General features: G+C 50.2%; 1 protein-coding gene across 7 annotated transcripts in view; it reads left to right on the forward strand.

The window, feature by feature from the left end:
• LOC139234953 (protein FAM149B1-like) overlaps nucleotides 1-16,030 on the forward strand; it is a 143,727-nt gene that overhangs the window by 21,804 nt on the left and 105,893 nt on the right. For all 7 annotated transcript variants that reach the window (XR_011588370.1, XR_011588371.1, XM_070865932.1 and 4 more), the window contains exons 5-6: nucleotides 10,044-10,163; nucleotides 13,657-13,830. Coding sequence is in view for 5 of the 7 variants with exons in the window: in XM_070865932.1 (XP_070722033.1) it covers nucleotides 10,044-10,163; nucleotides 13,657-13,830 (294 nt within the window). In the remaining 2 variants the exon portion in view is untranslated. The remainder of the gene's footprint in view (nucleotides 1-10,043; nucleotides 10,164-13,656; nucleotides 13,831-16,030) is intronic.

Here is a 16,030-nt window from a genome sequence, read left to right on the forward strand (position 1 = left end):
CCCTTTCATAATCTTAAAGACCTCCATCAGCTCACCCCTCACTCTTCTCTCTCCTTTTTAAAAAAAAAAAAGCCCCAGCCTGTTCCGGTGTGCACCAATAGCACATGTACCTGCCGTTCTGCACTGGGAGCCCGAGTTTCCGCACCGGGAGTCGGCAGTCAGTGAGTTCCCGCATCGGGAGCCCGAGGTCAGTGAGATCCCGCACCGGGAGCCCGCGTTCCCGGGGTCTCACACCGGGAGCCCGTGGTCAGTGAGTTCCCGCACCGGGAGCCTGCGGTCAGTGAGTTCCCGCACCTGGAGCCCGCGGTCAGTAAGATCCCGCACCGGGAGCCCGCGGTCAGTGAGTTCCCGCACCGGGAGCCCGCTTTCCCAAGGTCCCGCACCGGGAGCCTTCGGTCAGTGAGTTCCCGCACCGGGAGCCTGCGGTCAGTGAGTTCCCGCACCGGGAGCCTGCGGTCAGTGAGTTCCCGCACCTGGAGCCCACGGTCAGTGAGATCCCGTACCGGCAGCCCGCGGTCAGTGAGGTCCCGCACCGAGAGCCGGCGTTCCCGAGGTCCCGCACCGGGAGCCCACGGTCAGTGAGGCCCCGCACCGGGAGCCCGCGGCCGGTGAGGCCCCGCACCGGGAGCCCGCGGCCGGTGAGGCCCCACACCGGGAGCTGACGGTCGGTGAAGTCCCGCACTGGGAGCCCACATGTGGGGAGATCAGAACTAGGGGCCATCAGTATAAGTAGGGAATTCAGGTGAAACGTCTTTACCCAGAGAGTGTTGAGAATGTGGAACCTGCTACTGCAGGGAGTGGTCGAGGAGAATAGATTAATTTAAGGGACAGCGAGATAAACATTACAAATTTTTGTACATACATTACATAACAAAATTTGCAGATGACACAAAGATTAGTGGGAAAGCAGGTTGTGTAGAGGACACAGAGAGGCTGCAAAGAGATTTAGATAGGTTAAGCGAATGTGCTAAGGTTTGGCAGATGGAATACAATGTCGGAAAGTGTGAGGTCATCCACCTTGGGGAAAAAAAACAGTAAAGGGGAATATTATTTGAATGGGGAGAAATTACAACATGCTGCGGTGCAGAGGGACCTGGGGGTCCTTGTGCATGAAACTATGAAACTCTTTTAGAGTCTACCTATAAAACATGAAACTCTTTTAGAATAATAAACACCAGAAGTGGGATTTGAACCCACGTCTTCAGAATAGATTTTGAACTGAACACAGCAACTTGGACCGCTCAGCCACCCCAAAAAGTTAGTTTGCAGGTGCAGCAGGTAATCAGGAAGGCAAATGGAATGTTGACCTTCATTGCGAGAGGGATGGAGTACAAAAGCAGGGAGGTCCTGCTGCAACTTTACAGGGTATTAGTGAGGCCGCACCTGGAGTACTGCGTGCAGTTTTGGTCACCTTACTTAAGGAAGAATAAATTGGCTTTGGAGGGGGTACAGAGACGATTCACTCGGCTGATTCTGGAGATGAGGGGGTTACCTTATGATGATAGATTGAATAGACTGGGTCTTTACTCGTTGGAGTTCAGAAGGATGAGGGGTGATCTTACAGAAACATTTAAAATAATGAAAGGGATAGACAAGATAGAGGCAGAGAGGTTGTTTCCACTGGTCGGGGAGACTAGAACTAGGGGGCACAGCCTCAAAATACGGGGGAGCCAATTTAAAACCGAGTTGAGAAGGAATTTCTTCTCCCAGAGGGTTGTGTATCTGTGGAATTCTCTGCCCAAGGAAGCAGTTGAGGCTAGCTCATTGAATGTATTCAAATCACAGATAGATAGATTTTTAACCAATAAGGTAATTAAGGGTTATGGGGAGCGGGCGGGTAAGTGTAGCTGAGTCCACGGCCAGATCAGCCATGATCTTGTTGAATGGCGGAGCAGGCTCGAGGGGCTAGATGGCCTACTCCTGTTCCTAATTCTTATGTTCTTATGTTCTTAAATTAACAGCACTGAAAGAGGCCATTCGGCCCAACAGATCCATGCCAGTATTTATGCTCCGCATGAGGCTCCACCCACCCCTTCCTATGCATTATTATTTTTCCTGTGCATTGAGGGAGATGGAAGGATATAGAAACATAGAAACATAGAAAATAGGTGCAGGAGCAGGCCATTCAGCCCTTCTAGCCTGCACCGCCATTCAATGAGTTCATGGCTGAACATGAAACTTCAGTACCCCCTTCCTGCTTTCTCGCCATACCCCTTGATCCCCCGAGTAGTAAGTACTTCATCTAACTCCCTTTTGAATATATTTAGTGAATTGTCCTCAACTACTTTCTGTGGTAGAGAATTCCACAGGTTCACCACTCTCTGGGTGAAGAAGTTTCTCCTCATCTCGGTCCTAAATGGCTTACCCCTTATCCTTAGACTGTGATCCCTGGTTCTGGACTTCCCCAACATTGGGAACATTCTTCCTGCATCCAACCTGTCCAAACCCGTCAGAATTTTAAACGTTTCTATGAGGTCCCCTCTCACTCTTCTGAACTCCAGTGAATACAAGCCCAGTTGATCCAGTCTTTCTTGATAGGTCAGTCCCGGGAATCAGTCTGGTGAATCTTCGCTGCACTCCCTCAATAGCAAGAATATCCTTCCTCAAGTTAGGAGACCAAAACTGTACACAATACTCCAGGTGTGGCCTCCCCAAGGCCCTGTACAACTGTAGCAACACCTCCCTGCCCCTGTACTCAAATCCCCTCGCTATGAAGGCCAACATGCCATTTGCTTTCTTAACCGCCTGCTGTACCTGCATGCTAACCTTCAGTGACTGATGTACCATGACACCCAGGTCTCGTTGCACCTCCCCTTTTCCTAATCTGTCACCATTCAGATAATAGTCTGTCTCTCTGTTTTTACCATCAAAGTGGATAACCTCACATTTATCCACATTATACTTCATCTGCCACGCATTTGCCCACTCACCTAACCTATCCAAGTCACTCTGCAACCTCATAGAATCCTCCTCGCAGCTCACACTGCCACCCAACTTAGTGTCGTCCGCAAATTTGGAGATACGACATTTAATCCCCTCGTCTAAATCATTAATGTACAATGTAAACAGCTGGGGCCCCAGCACAGAACCCTGCGGTACCCCACTAGTCACTGCCTGCCATTCTGAAAAGTACCCATTTACTCCTACTCTTTGCTTCCTGTCTGACAACCAGCTCTCAATCCATGTCAGCACACTACCCCCAATCCCATGTGCTCTAACTTTGCACATTAATCTCCTGTGTGGGACCTTGTCGAAAGCCTTCTGAAAGTCCAAATATACCACATCAACTGGTTCTCCTTTGTCCACTTTACTGGAAACATCCTCAAAAAAATTCCAGAAAATTTGTCAAGCATGATTTCCCTTTCACAAATCCATGCTGACTTGGACCTATCATGTCACCTCTTTCCAAATGTGCTGCTATCACATCCTTAATAATTGATTCCATCATTTTACCCACTACTGAGGTCAGGCTGACCGGTCTATAATTCCCTACTTTCTCTCCCTTTTTTAAAAAGTGGGGTTACATTGGCTACCCTCCACTCGATAGGAACTGATCCAGAGTCAATGGAATGTTGGAAAATGACTGTCAATGCATCCGCTATTTCCAAGGCCACCTCCTTAAGTACTCTGGGATGCAGTCCATCAGGCCCTGGGGATTTATCTGCCTTCAATCCCATCAATTTCCCCAACACAATTTCCCGACTAATAAAGATTTCCCTCAGTTCCTCCTCCTTACTAGACCCTCTGACCCCTTTTATATCCGGAAGGTCGTTTGTGTCCTCCTTAGTGAATACTGAACCAAAGTACTTGTTCAATTGGTCCGCCATTTTTTTGTTCCCCGTTATGACTTCCCCTGATTCTGACTGCAGGGGACCTACGTTTGTCTTTACTAACCTTTTTCACTTTACATACCTATAGAAACTTTTGCAATCCGCTTTAATGTTCCCTGCAAGCTTCTTCTCGTACTCCATTTTCCCTGCCCTAATCAAACCCTTTGTCCTCCTCTGCTGAGTTCTAAATTTCTCCCAGTTCCCAGGTTCGCTGCTATTTCTGGCCAATTTGTATGCCACTTCCTTGGCTTTAATACTATCCCTGATTTCCCTAGATAACCACGGTTGAGCCACCTTCCCTTTTTTATTTTTACGCCAGACAGGAATGTAAATTGTTGTAATTCATCCATGCGGTCTCTAAATGTCTGCCATTGCCCATCCACAGTCAACCCCTTAAGTATCATTCGCCAATCTATCTTAGCCAATTCACGCCTCATACCTTCAAAGTTACCCTTCGTTAAGTTCTGGACCATGGTCTCTGAATTAACTGTTTCATTCTCCATCCTAATGCAGAATTCCACCATATTATGGTCACTCTTCCCTAAGGGGCCACGCACAATGAGATTGTTAATTAATCCTCTCTCATTACACAACACCCAGTCTAAGATGGCCTCCCCCCTAGTTGGTTCCTTGACATATTGGTCTAAAAAACCATCCCTTATGCACTCCAGGAAATCCTCCTCCACCGTATTGCTTCCAGTTTGGCTAGCCCAATCTATGTGCATATTAAAGTCACCCATTATAACTGCTGCACCTTTATTGCATGCACTCCTAATTTCCTGTTTGATGCCCTCCCCAACATCACTACTACTGTTTGGAGGTCTGTACACAACTCCCACTAACGTTTTTTGCCCTTTAGTGTTCTGCAGCTCTACCCATATAGATTCCACATCATCCAAGCTAATGTCTTTCCTAACTATTGCATTAATCTCCTCTTTAACCAGCAATGCTACCCCACCTCCTTTTCCTTTTATTCTGTCCTTCCTGAATGTTGAATACCCCTGGATGTTGAGGTCCCAGCCCTGATCATCCTGGAGCCACATCTCTGTAATCCCAATCACATCATATTTGTTAACATCTATTTGCACAGTTAATTCATCCACCTTATTGCAGATACTCCTTGCATTAAGACACAAAGCCTTCAGGCTTGTTTTTTTAACACCCTTTGTCCTTTTAGAATTTTGCTGTACAGTGGCCCTTTTTGTTCTTTGCCTTGGGTTTCTCTGCCCTCCACTTTTCTTCATCTCCTTTCTGTCTTTTGCTTTGATAGGGTTAGATGAAGAGGGGTGGAAGGGGGCTTGTGTGAAGCATAAACACCAACATGGACAAGTTGGTCCGAATGGCCTGTTTCTTTGCTCCACATTCTATGTAATTCATGGAATTCCAATGTAATCCATGCAACTGTATCCCAAGAAAAAGGAAGGAGACAAGATGAAAAAAATGGGGGATTGGGAGAAAATTATCTTTATTATAATCCTTCCTTCCTTCCTTCCTTCCTTCCCTCCTTCCCTCCTTCCTACAACATAGAAAGAGGCCCGACCAGTCTATGTTGGTGTTTAGCCTCCAGACCTCATTGCCATCTGTAAAGCCAAGAGTACAAGATGCACCAATTAGAGGTAGATACCCGGTGCTTAGCAGGATGGGGTGAAATGGGACCTGGCAGCACTTGGGGCTGTCCTGTGCCTTGGTTGTACTCTAGAGTAGTTCTGGTGTTTGGAACTTTACTGGGATACTATCAGGGCGATTGAAGTTTGGCAGCATGATGGGACCGTTTAATCTTTTTAAAACATTCATTCACGGTATAAATGCATCATTGGCAAGGCCAGCATTTATTTATTTTTTTTTTGAAATTCGTAGCCAATCGTTCCAATTCTTTGTCAAATCACAAACGCCAGAGGTCACCTTGCACACGCCAAGGATCACTCTGCGCCAATGCTCTTAGCCAAAAGGCCTAGAGCCACTGCACCGTTCCTGGAAGTACTGCAATACCAGGTTCGTGCCATGGAGGTGGATGGGTCAGGTCCCCCACACACATCCGTGGAGGTGGATGGGTCAAGCCACCCCACCCACCTCCTCAGCATTTATTGCCCATCCCTAATTGCCCTTGAGAAGGTGGTGGTGAGCTGTCTTCTTGAACCGCTGCAGTCCATGTGCTGAAGGTACTCCCACAGTGTTGTTAGGGCGGGAGTTCCAGAATTTTGACCCAGCGACAATAAAAGAACAGCGAAAGTGAGCGGTCAGGATAGTGTGTAATTTGGAAGGGAACGTGGAGGTGGTGGTGTTCCCATGCGCCTGCTGCCCTTGTCCTTCTAGGTGGTAGAGGTCGTGGGTTTGAGAGGTGCAACCAAAGAAGCCTTGGTGAGTTGCTGCAGTGCATCTTGGAGATGGTACACACTGCAGACACGGTGCGCCGGTCGTGGAGGGAGTGAATGTTTAAGGTGGTGAATGGGGGGCCACACAAGCAAACTGCTTTGTCCTGGATGGTGTCGAGCTTCTTAGTGTTGTTGGAGCTGCACTCATCCAGGCAAGTGGAGAGTATTCCATCACACTCCTGACTTGTGCCTTTTAGATGGTGGAAAGGCTTTGGGGAGTCAGGAGGTGAGACACTCGCCACAGATTGCAAAGGGGATGGAATATAAAAGCAGGGAAGTCTTGCTACAGTTATACAGGGTATTGGCGAGGCCACACCTGGAATACTGCGTGCAGTTTTGGTTTCCATATTTATGAAAGGATATACTTGCATTGGAGGCAGTTCAGCGAAGGTTCACTAGGTTGATTCTGGAGATGAAGGGGTTGACTTATGAGGAAAGGTTGAGGAGGTTGGGCCTCTACTCATTGGAATTCAGAAGAATGAGAGGTGATCTTATCGAAATGTGTAAGATTATGAGGGGTCTTGACAAGGTGGCTGCAGAGAGGATGTTTCCACTGATGGGGGAGACTAGAACTAGAGGGCATAATCTTAGAATAAGGGGTCGTCCATTTAAAACTGAAATGAGAAGAAATTTCTTCTCTGAGGCTTGTAAATCTGTGGAATTCGCTGCCTCAGAGAGCTGTGGAAGCTGGGACATTGAATAAATTTAAGACAGAAATAGACAGTTTCTTAAACGATAAGGGGTTATGGGGAGCGGGCAGGGAAGTGGAGCTGAGTTCATGATCAGATCAACCATGATATTGAATGGCGGAGCAGGCTCGAGGGGCCATATGGCCTACTCCTGCTCCTATTTCTTATGTTCTTATAGAATACCTAGCCTCTGACCTGCTCTTGTAGCCACAGTATTTATGTGGCTGGTCCAGTTAAGTTTCTGGTTAATGGTGACCCCCAGGATGTTGATGGTGGGGCTTCGGCGATGGTAATGCCGTTAAATGGTGGTTAGACTCTCGTCGTTGGAGATAGTCATTGCCTGGCACTTGTTTGGCGTGAATGTTAGTTGAATGTCACTTTAAATAATTGGTAAAACTGAAGAAAAAATATTCCTTCAGGAAGATGTAGACATTACAGTTGGAGGGGATCCCTTGGTGGGTCAGTGTCAGAGTGGGAGCTGTGAAGAAGACATGAGAAGGATTTTTGAAGATTAGGCATGACTTGGAAGGCTAAAGATAGTTTGGTAAAAACAAAGGTAAGAGTTTATGAAGCAATGGGTATTCCCATATTATATTTATCTGCTCACTGGATGACGAGAAAAGTTATCGAACAAAAGATACTAACAGCGATGATGAATAGAGCCTTGGGATCTTTTACATTCATCTGAGAGGGTGGATGGGGCCTCAGTTTAACTTCTCCCTCAAAAGACGGCATAATCAAGAATGATAGCAATCAATCTCTGTCAATGAGTCTAGAACAGACAGGAGGTGAGGAAAACCCCCAGTGGGGGGAGCGCTTCGGGCAACCACAGGTCCTCGGTCACCTGTCCCTCCCAATGTTACGCTCACCACATGCCATGTCACAGATTACCGAAGTACTATATTCCCAAAATGTTATTTTCTGAAATAAATCTATCAACTTTTCATTTGAATGCATCAACACTAACTACTTCCACCGTCTCCCCAGAAACTGTTCCATCGATTGATCGCTCGCTCACTGAATTATTGTTTCCACAGGCTGGTTTTGAATCCCCCCCCCCCACCCCTCCACACTCAGGCCGTGTCCTCTGGTTCTACTGTTCTGGACACGGTCTCCATTATCGAATCTCTTTAGAATCCTGAAAACAGTAATCATATTACCTCTCAACCTGCTCTTTTCCAGTGAGAACATGTCCTTTTACAATCCTCATAATCCAATCTCTCCATCCCCTTAATCCCAGTTTAACCTCGGTGGTGAGGAAGATATTAGAAACAATGATCCGGGACAAAATTAACAGTCACTTGGACAAGTGTGGATTAATTAAGGGAAGTCAGCACGAATTGGTTAAAGGCAAATCGTGTTTAACTAACTTGATTACATTTTTTGATGAGGTTACAGAGAGGGTTGAAGAGGGCAATGTGGTTGATGTGCTGTACATGGATTTCCAAAAGGCGTTTGATAAAATGCCATATAATCGGCTTGCCAGCAGATTTGAAGCTCATGGAATAAAAGGGACAGTGGCAGCATGGATACGGGATTGGCTCAGTGACAGGAAACAGAGAGGAGTGGTGAGCGGTTGTTTTTCGGACTGGAGGAAGGTATACAGTGGTGTTCCCCAGGGGTCGGTACTGGGAACACTACTTTTCTTGATATTAATGATTTGGACTTGGGTGTACGGGGCACTATCAAAATTTGCGGATGACACAAAACTTGGAAGTATAGTGAACAGTGAGGAGGGTAGGGATAGACTTCAGGAGGACATAGACAGGCTGCTGAAATGGGCGGGCATGTGGCAGATAATGTTTAACGCAAAAAAGTGCAAAGTGATACATTTTGGTAGGAAGAACGAGGAGAGGCAATATAAACAAAAGGGTACAATTAAAAGGGGGTGCATAAACAGAGACCTGGGGGTATATGTGTGCACAAATCGTTGAAGGTGGCAAGGCAGGTTGAGAAAGCGGTTAAAAAAGCATATGGGATCCTGGCCTTCATAAATAGAGGCATAGAGTACAAAAGCAAGGAAGTTTTGATAAACCTTTATAAAACACTGGTTTGCCCTCAACTGGAGGATTGTGTCCAATTCTGGGCACCGCACTTTAGGAAGGATGTGAAGGCCTTAGAGAGGATGCAGAAAATATTTACGAGAATGGTTCCAGGGATGAGGGACTTCAGTTACGTCGATAGACTGGAGAAGCTGGGGTTGTTCTCCTTGGAGCAGAGAAGATTGAGAGGAGATTTGATCGAGGTGCTCAAAATCATGAGGGGTCTGGACAGAGTAGATAGAGAGAAACTGTTCCCATTGGCGGAAGGGTCGAGAACCAGAGGACACAGATTTAAGGTGATCTGCAGAAGATCCAAAGGCGACATAAGGAAAAACTTTTTTACGCAGCGAGTGGTTAGGATCTGGAATGCGCTGCCTGAGAGGGTGGTGGAGGCAGATTCAATCGTGGCTTTCAAAAGGGAATTGGAGAAGTACCTGAAGGAAAATAATTGCAGGTGTATGGGGAAAGGGCGGGGAGTGGGACTGGCTGAAGTGCTCTTGTAGAGAGCCGGCACGGGCTCGACGGGCCGTATGGCCTCCTGTGCTGTAATCTTTCTATGATTCTATAATCATTCTTGTTGCTCTCTATATCCTTTCAGTCGCTGCAATATCCTCGTTGTATTGTGGTGACCGGAACTGTACACAGTGTTCTAAGTGCGGTTGCACCAATGATTTATAAAGTGGCGATTACCTCATTGTCAGCTCAACATTGGCCTTTCAATACATCGCAACAACTGATTGTTTTCTAGATGATTAAAGTGATCGAGAGAAAGATGCATTTCATTCAAAGTCCTTCTGCTCAGTGCCATTTTATAATAGCTGACCCTGTGTTGGTCACCTTTACCTGTTTTGGTCAATCTTCGAAACAGCCTCTCTTGCCATTCTTTCAAGTTCCAATAATGGATATCACTGAAGTGTTAACCTTTCTGTTTCTTTCAGATTCTCACGGACCCATTGTGCATTTCCAGCATTTACTGTTTTTCTTTTCAATTTGCAACATTTTCTGTTTGTGCATAGCGTTTGTCCCATTTGAGATAATCTTGTATTAACGTGTACGCTCACTAATTGGAATCCATGCTACTAGTTGTCTATTTTATTTTTTCTCCGGCAGAATTTTGGGGACACAGATAGTGGCTCCTGTTGAGGAAGCCTATTGTTGGTATCCTGGCCCGGAGCGGCTTACCACTGCACTGACGGTTTTCAGCCCAGACCCTGCTACAGACACGAATGAGTAAGTATTGGCCAAGAGTAACACAACAGAACCTAATTATTTAGATTAAATGTATTTGCATGTCAGTTTTTAAAGCCCACATTACCTGGTATATTCAGACTGAAGTCCACCCATTGGGGCTGTTGCTGTGCTGTCATCCCTTCAGTTCATAACTATACATTTCCCATGTTCTTCCCATCCCCTTATCCAGCCGTGCTGTGTGTGCTGGCAGCAAGTGTTGTTCTTGATCCAGCTACTCAGATGGGCAAAGATTAGCAAGGAACGGGAGGCCAGTGGGGTGAGAGGGCAGCTGAGTGAATTTGGCTTGCACTGGAGTTCAACACTGACGTGTAGTTGGCTTGAAGCTACTTTTGTTTACTTTAGTCTCTGTGCCTATTCTGAATGGCACAACATTGGAAGGCAGTACTGTGAGAAATCACCAAGATATGGGAGTTTCTGGAAACTATCAATGTCCCAGATAACCGCACGTATAAGAAGTGTCGAGCTTAAAGTTACTGAGCTTGAGAACAGTTGGAGGCATTCCACACTGCGAGTTTCTGGAGTACACGTTAGTTGAGATGGACAGCCCACAGCTCGAGAGGAATGGTGAGAACAGACAGCAGCTGTAATACGGTGATGTTTTAAAGACTATTAATGTCAGGGGGACAAATGACAGTGGAACAATTCTGAGATATAATTATAGGTCTGCGCAATAGGTACATTCCATGAGGTGAGGCAGAGAAGGAAGAAAACCACAGTGGACAACAAAACTTCTAAAAAAATCTTTTTAAGCAGGAATCGTGCCATTGACTGGAAGGTAGCAAATGTGTATACCCCTGTTCAAGAAAGGGGAAAGGGATACGCCAGGAAATGATAGACTGATGGGGGAGAGAGAGTCAGCCCGGGGCCGATGGGGGAGAGAGAGTCAGCCTGGGGCCGATGGGGGGAAAGAGAGTCAGGCGGGGGCCGATGGGGGAGAGAGAGTCAGCCCGGGGCCGATGGGGGAGAGAGAGTCAGCCCGGGGCCGATGGGGGGAAAGAGAGTCAGGCGGGGGCCGATGGGGGAGAGAGAGTCAGCCCGGGGCCGATGGGGGAGAGAGAGTCAGCCCGGGGCCGATGGGGGAGAGAGAGTCAGCCCGGGGCCGATGGGGGAGAGAGAGTCAGCCCGGGGCCGATGGGGGGGAGAGAGAGAGTCAGCCCGGGGCCGATGGGGGGAAAGAGAGTCAGCCCGGGGCCGATGGGGGAGAGAGAGAGAGTCAGCCCGGGGCCGATGGGGGGAAAGAGAGTCAGCCCAGGGCCGATGGGGGAGAGAGAGAGAGTCAGCCCGGGGCCGATGGGGGGAAAGAGAGTCAGCCCGGGGCCGATGGGGGAGAGAGAGAGAGAGTCAGCCCAGGGCCGATGGGGGAGAGAGAGAGTCAGCCCGGGGCCGATGGGGGAGAGAGAGAATCAGTCCAGGGCCGATGGGGGAGAGAGAGTCAGCCCGGGGCCGAAGTGGGGGGGCGGGGGGGAGGGGCTGATTACAAACATAGGGAGGGGCGAGGCTATGGAGGGATTTGAAAACAAGGATGAGAATTTTGAAATCGAGGCTTTGCTTAACCGGAAGCCAATATATGTCAGCGAGCACAGGGGTGATGGGTGAGCGGGACTTGGTGCGAGTTAGGACATGGGCAACTGAATTTTGAATCACCTCTAATAAATGTAGGGTATGGATACTCCACATTGTGCTGACAGGCTACAATGCCCATCCCCTTCCATTGAAGAGGAGGGCCGCTGCACACTCTGCAGGCGCTTTGGTGGCCACCACTAGGCCAACAGGTACGCGATTGATTGGGCCAGCAGCCCAGCATCCAAAACGGCAGCCTTCCATGCCCGCTCCCCCCCCACCCAGGCAAATACACTATTGCGCCCTGTTAGTGCCTCCCGGAGATTTGTACCTGCACCCCAAGATCTTGCTGTTCCTCCAGTCTGGTAAAGATCTTAGGGGGTGAAATTGACCCTTTTTATAGCCTCGTTCGCGCCTCTGGGGCGCATTGGCGTCTTCACCCAGGGGAGGGGGGCGCTACCGTCTCCTGGGAAACTGCCCCGGGGGTTTTGGGGTCACTGTCCCGGAGACCGTGCGCCCCAACATTAGCACCCCAGGCCGGCGCGCAACCGTCGATGGCGTCTTCCCCGAGCACACTGCGCCCTCAGCGCAGACCCCTTAACGCCCCGTGGGGGAAATATCCCCGCCGGCCGCAATGCTGGCACGGGTGGACATCTGGTGCTGGAGCGCCCCTTAAAGGGGAGGCCTTTAGCGCCCCGGGTCGTTATCTTTATTTGTCTGACTCTTGGGTCACGTATCGACTGGATCACCATCGTGTAGCCCGGCACTCCGTTTTGGGCACTGGCCTGTTCGATCGTGTCCTGGTGGCCCAGTGGTTGGCCACCAAAGGGCCTGCAGAGTGCACAGCGGCCCTCCCCTTTAATGATAGTTCATTAAAGAAGGTTTATACATGAGACACTGAACATAAAAGCAAGGGCAGGACTTGCTCGGTCGGAGTATTACTTGCTGTCTGGACTTCCCATTATAGGAAGGATATTAGAGCCATGGAATGATGCCAGTGATGAAAGGTTATGGTCATAAAGAAAGTCTTAAGAAATTGGGGCATTACTTACTGGATAGAGAAAGTTAAGGGATCGAGTAGAGGGTAAATGATGAAAGATTGTATCTACTGGTAGCAATGTGGCAGAGACTGAGGATTATTAGTGGCCGAACCTAGTGCTTTACCACACGTGGCGTTTGAGGCACAGATTGTAAGATGATTTAAATTGGAATGGGATAGGTACTTAAACAGATGGAGAGAAGGGCATTAGAGTAATCTGCTCCAGTCACACGAGTAAGGGGCAGAATGGCTTGTATAAACCAGGAGGTTCTAATGTGCAATCCTCTGTCTGTACTGAATGAGCTGATCTCAGTTGGTCAGTTCCCACTGAATCCTTGTAGCGAGCAGACAGAACAGACTTTGATCACATCAGATTGGGCTGAATTTGAACCCAGATCCCAGACGTGAAGGTTTTGTCTCTATTTTTACTCCCATGTTCCCTGCTGAAGGTACTGACTTGATGCCGAGTGGTTTTCACTCGGGTGGTCGTTGTTCGTATGTCGCACAGACAGGCAGCAAACGATTTCATTATGGAGATATGGCAGCCAAGCTCGATCCTGTCTTCACCCAGCAGCAACATGTATATTGTTTGGCAGAGACCATGGGATCGTGAGCAGGAGCTCTGGATCATTTTTCTGCTCCTGAGCCCAGGGCAACTCGGGCAATTGCTGCGACTTGAGCATTCAGCTAACTCCACACCGGTCAAACCTCGAACCTCCCAGTCAGTGTGGCTCAGCTACACGCTCTCTTTACCAACTCAGTCATTGGGGAGTAGAACGGGCAGTCTGTAACCCATTACACAACTCTTCTCCCCATTTACCTTCAACCACTTCTGTTTTTGGGCAGCTTGGAATGATATTTTCTTTCTTTCAGACTCTATGTTGTTGGTAGAAAAGTGACCTTCTCGAGGCTTCCACTGTGCAAAAAAGGTGACTTTATGCAGAAGATTGCCACCTTTCCTGGGGACGAGGATGAAGAGACAGAAGATGGTGTGATCATTGCAGAAGGCTTTGTAGAGGAATACCTGGCATTTCATCAACGAGACCTGTTAGTATCAAGGAAACACCTAACCTATTTAGTAACAGTCTAACTATTTGTACTGCACTATTTTTGACAGACGTGTCTGTCAAGCACCATCCCCCCCGTCCCGTTCCCAAATCATTCCCTCCACGTGTTGCCGAGAAGCAGGACCCGAGATCCTGCTCCGCTCCGGCCCCAACTCTCTTTCACCCTCCCTTCCCCCGATCAGGCCCCGATCCCCGGCGGGTGGGGGGAAAAGAGTGAGAGACTGGGTGGGGTGGAGAGAGAGAGAGACGGGGGGGAGAGAGAGAGAGAGAGAGAGACTGGGGGGGAGAGAGAGAGAGAGACTGGGGGGAGAGAGAGAGAGAGACTGGGGGGGAGAGAGAGAGAGAGACTGGGGGGGAGAGAGAGGAGACTGGGGGGAGAGAGAGAGAGAGAGAGACTGGGGGGGAGAGAGAGAGACTGGGGGGAGAGAGAGAGAGAGAGACTGGGGGGAGAGAGAGAGAGAGAGAGACTGGGGGGGAGAGAGAGAGAGAGAGAGAGAGAGACTGGGGGGGGAGAGAGAGAGAGAGAGACTGGGGGGGGAGAGAGAGAGAGAGACTGGGGGGGGAGAGAGAGAGAGACTGGGGGGGGGGAGAGAGAGAGAGATTGGGGGGGAGAGAGAGAGAGAGAGACTGGGGGGGAGAGAGAGACTGGGGGGAGAGAGAGAGAGAGACTGGGGGGGGGGAGAGAGAGAGAGAGAGACTGGGGGGGGGGAGAGAGAGAGACTGGGGGAGAGAGAGAGAGAGACTGGGGGGGAGAGAGAGAGAGAGAGACGGGGGGAGAGAGAGAGACTGGGGGGGAGAGAGACTGGGAGAGAGAGAGAGAGAGAGAGAGACTGGGGGGGAGAGAGAGAGACTGGGGAGGAGAGAGCAAGACTGGGGGGAGAGAGAGAGAGAGAGACTGGGGGGGAGAGAGAGAGACTGGGGGGGAGAGAGAGAGAGAGAGATACTGGGGGGGGGGGAGAGAGAGAGAGAGACTGGGGGGGGGGGAGAGAGAGAGAGAGAGACTGGGGGGGGGGAGAGAGAGAGAGAGAGAGAGAGAGAGACTGGGGGGGAGAGAGAGAGAGAGAGAGAGAGAGACTGGGGGGGAGAGAGAGAGACTGGGGGGGAGAGAGAGAGAGAGAGACTGGGGGGGGGGAGAGAGAGACTGGGGGGGGGGGGAGAGAGAGAGAGAGAGAGACTGGGGGGGAGAGAGAGAGAGAGAGAGACTGGGGGGGGAGGGAGAGAGAGACGGGGGGGGAGAGAGAGAGACTGGGGGGGGGAGAGAGAGAGAGACTGGGGGGGGGAGAGAGAGAGAGACTGGGGGGGGGGAGGAGAGAGAGACTGGGGTGGGGGGGGAGGGGAGAGAGAGAGAGATTGGTGGGGGGGGGGGGGGAGAGAGAGAGAGATTGGTGGGGGGGGAGAGAGAGAGATGGGTGGGGGGGGGAGAGAGAGAGAGATTGGTGGGGGGGGAGAGAGAGAGATTGGTGGGGGGGGGAGAGAGAGAGATTGGTGGGGGGGGGAGAGAGAGAGAGATTGGTGGGGGGGGAGAGAGAGAGATTGGTGGGGGGGGGAGAGAGAGATTGGTGGGGGGGGGGTGGAGAGAGAGATTGGTGGGGGGGGGGGGAGAGAGAGATTGGTGGGGGGGGGGAGAGAGAGATTGGTGGGGGGTGGGGGGAGAGGAGATTGGTGGGGTGGGGGGGAGAGAGATTGGTGGGGTGGGGAGAGTGGTGGGGGGGGGGAGAGAGATTGGTGGGGGGTGGGGAAGAGAGAGAGATTGGTGGGGGGTGGAGGGAGAGAGAGAGACTGGGGGGGGGGGGGGGGAGAGAAAGAGACGGTGGGGGGGGAGAGAGAGACTGGGGTAGAGAGAGAGAGAAACTTGGGGGGGGGGGGGAGAGAGAGAGACTGGGGTTGGGGGGAGAAGAGAGTGAGAGAGATTGGTGGGAGGGGGGGAGAGAGAGATTGGTGGGGGGGGAGAGAGAGAGAGACTGGGGGGGGGGAGAGAGGAGAGAGAGAGACTGGGGGTGGGGAGAGAGAGAGAGACTGGGGGTGGGGAGAGAGAGAGAGAGACTGGGGGTGGGGAGAGAGAGAGAGACTGGGGGTGGGGAGAGAGAGAGAGATTGGGGGGTGGAGAGCGAGAGATTGGGGGTGGAGCGCGAGAGATGGGGGGTGGAGAGCGAGAGATTGGGGGGTGGAGAGAGGAGGAG

This window comes from Pristiophorus japonicus, chromosome 22 (genome assembly GCF_044704955.1).
Source record: "Pristiophorus japonicus isolate sPriJap1 chromosome 22, sPriJap1.hap1, whole genome shotgun sequence".
NCBI lineage: Eukaryota > Metazoa > Chordata > Chondrichthyes > Pristiophoridae > Pristiophorus > Pristiophorus japonicus.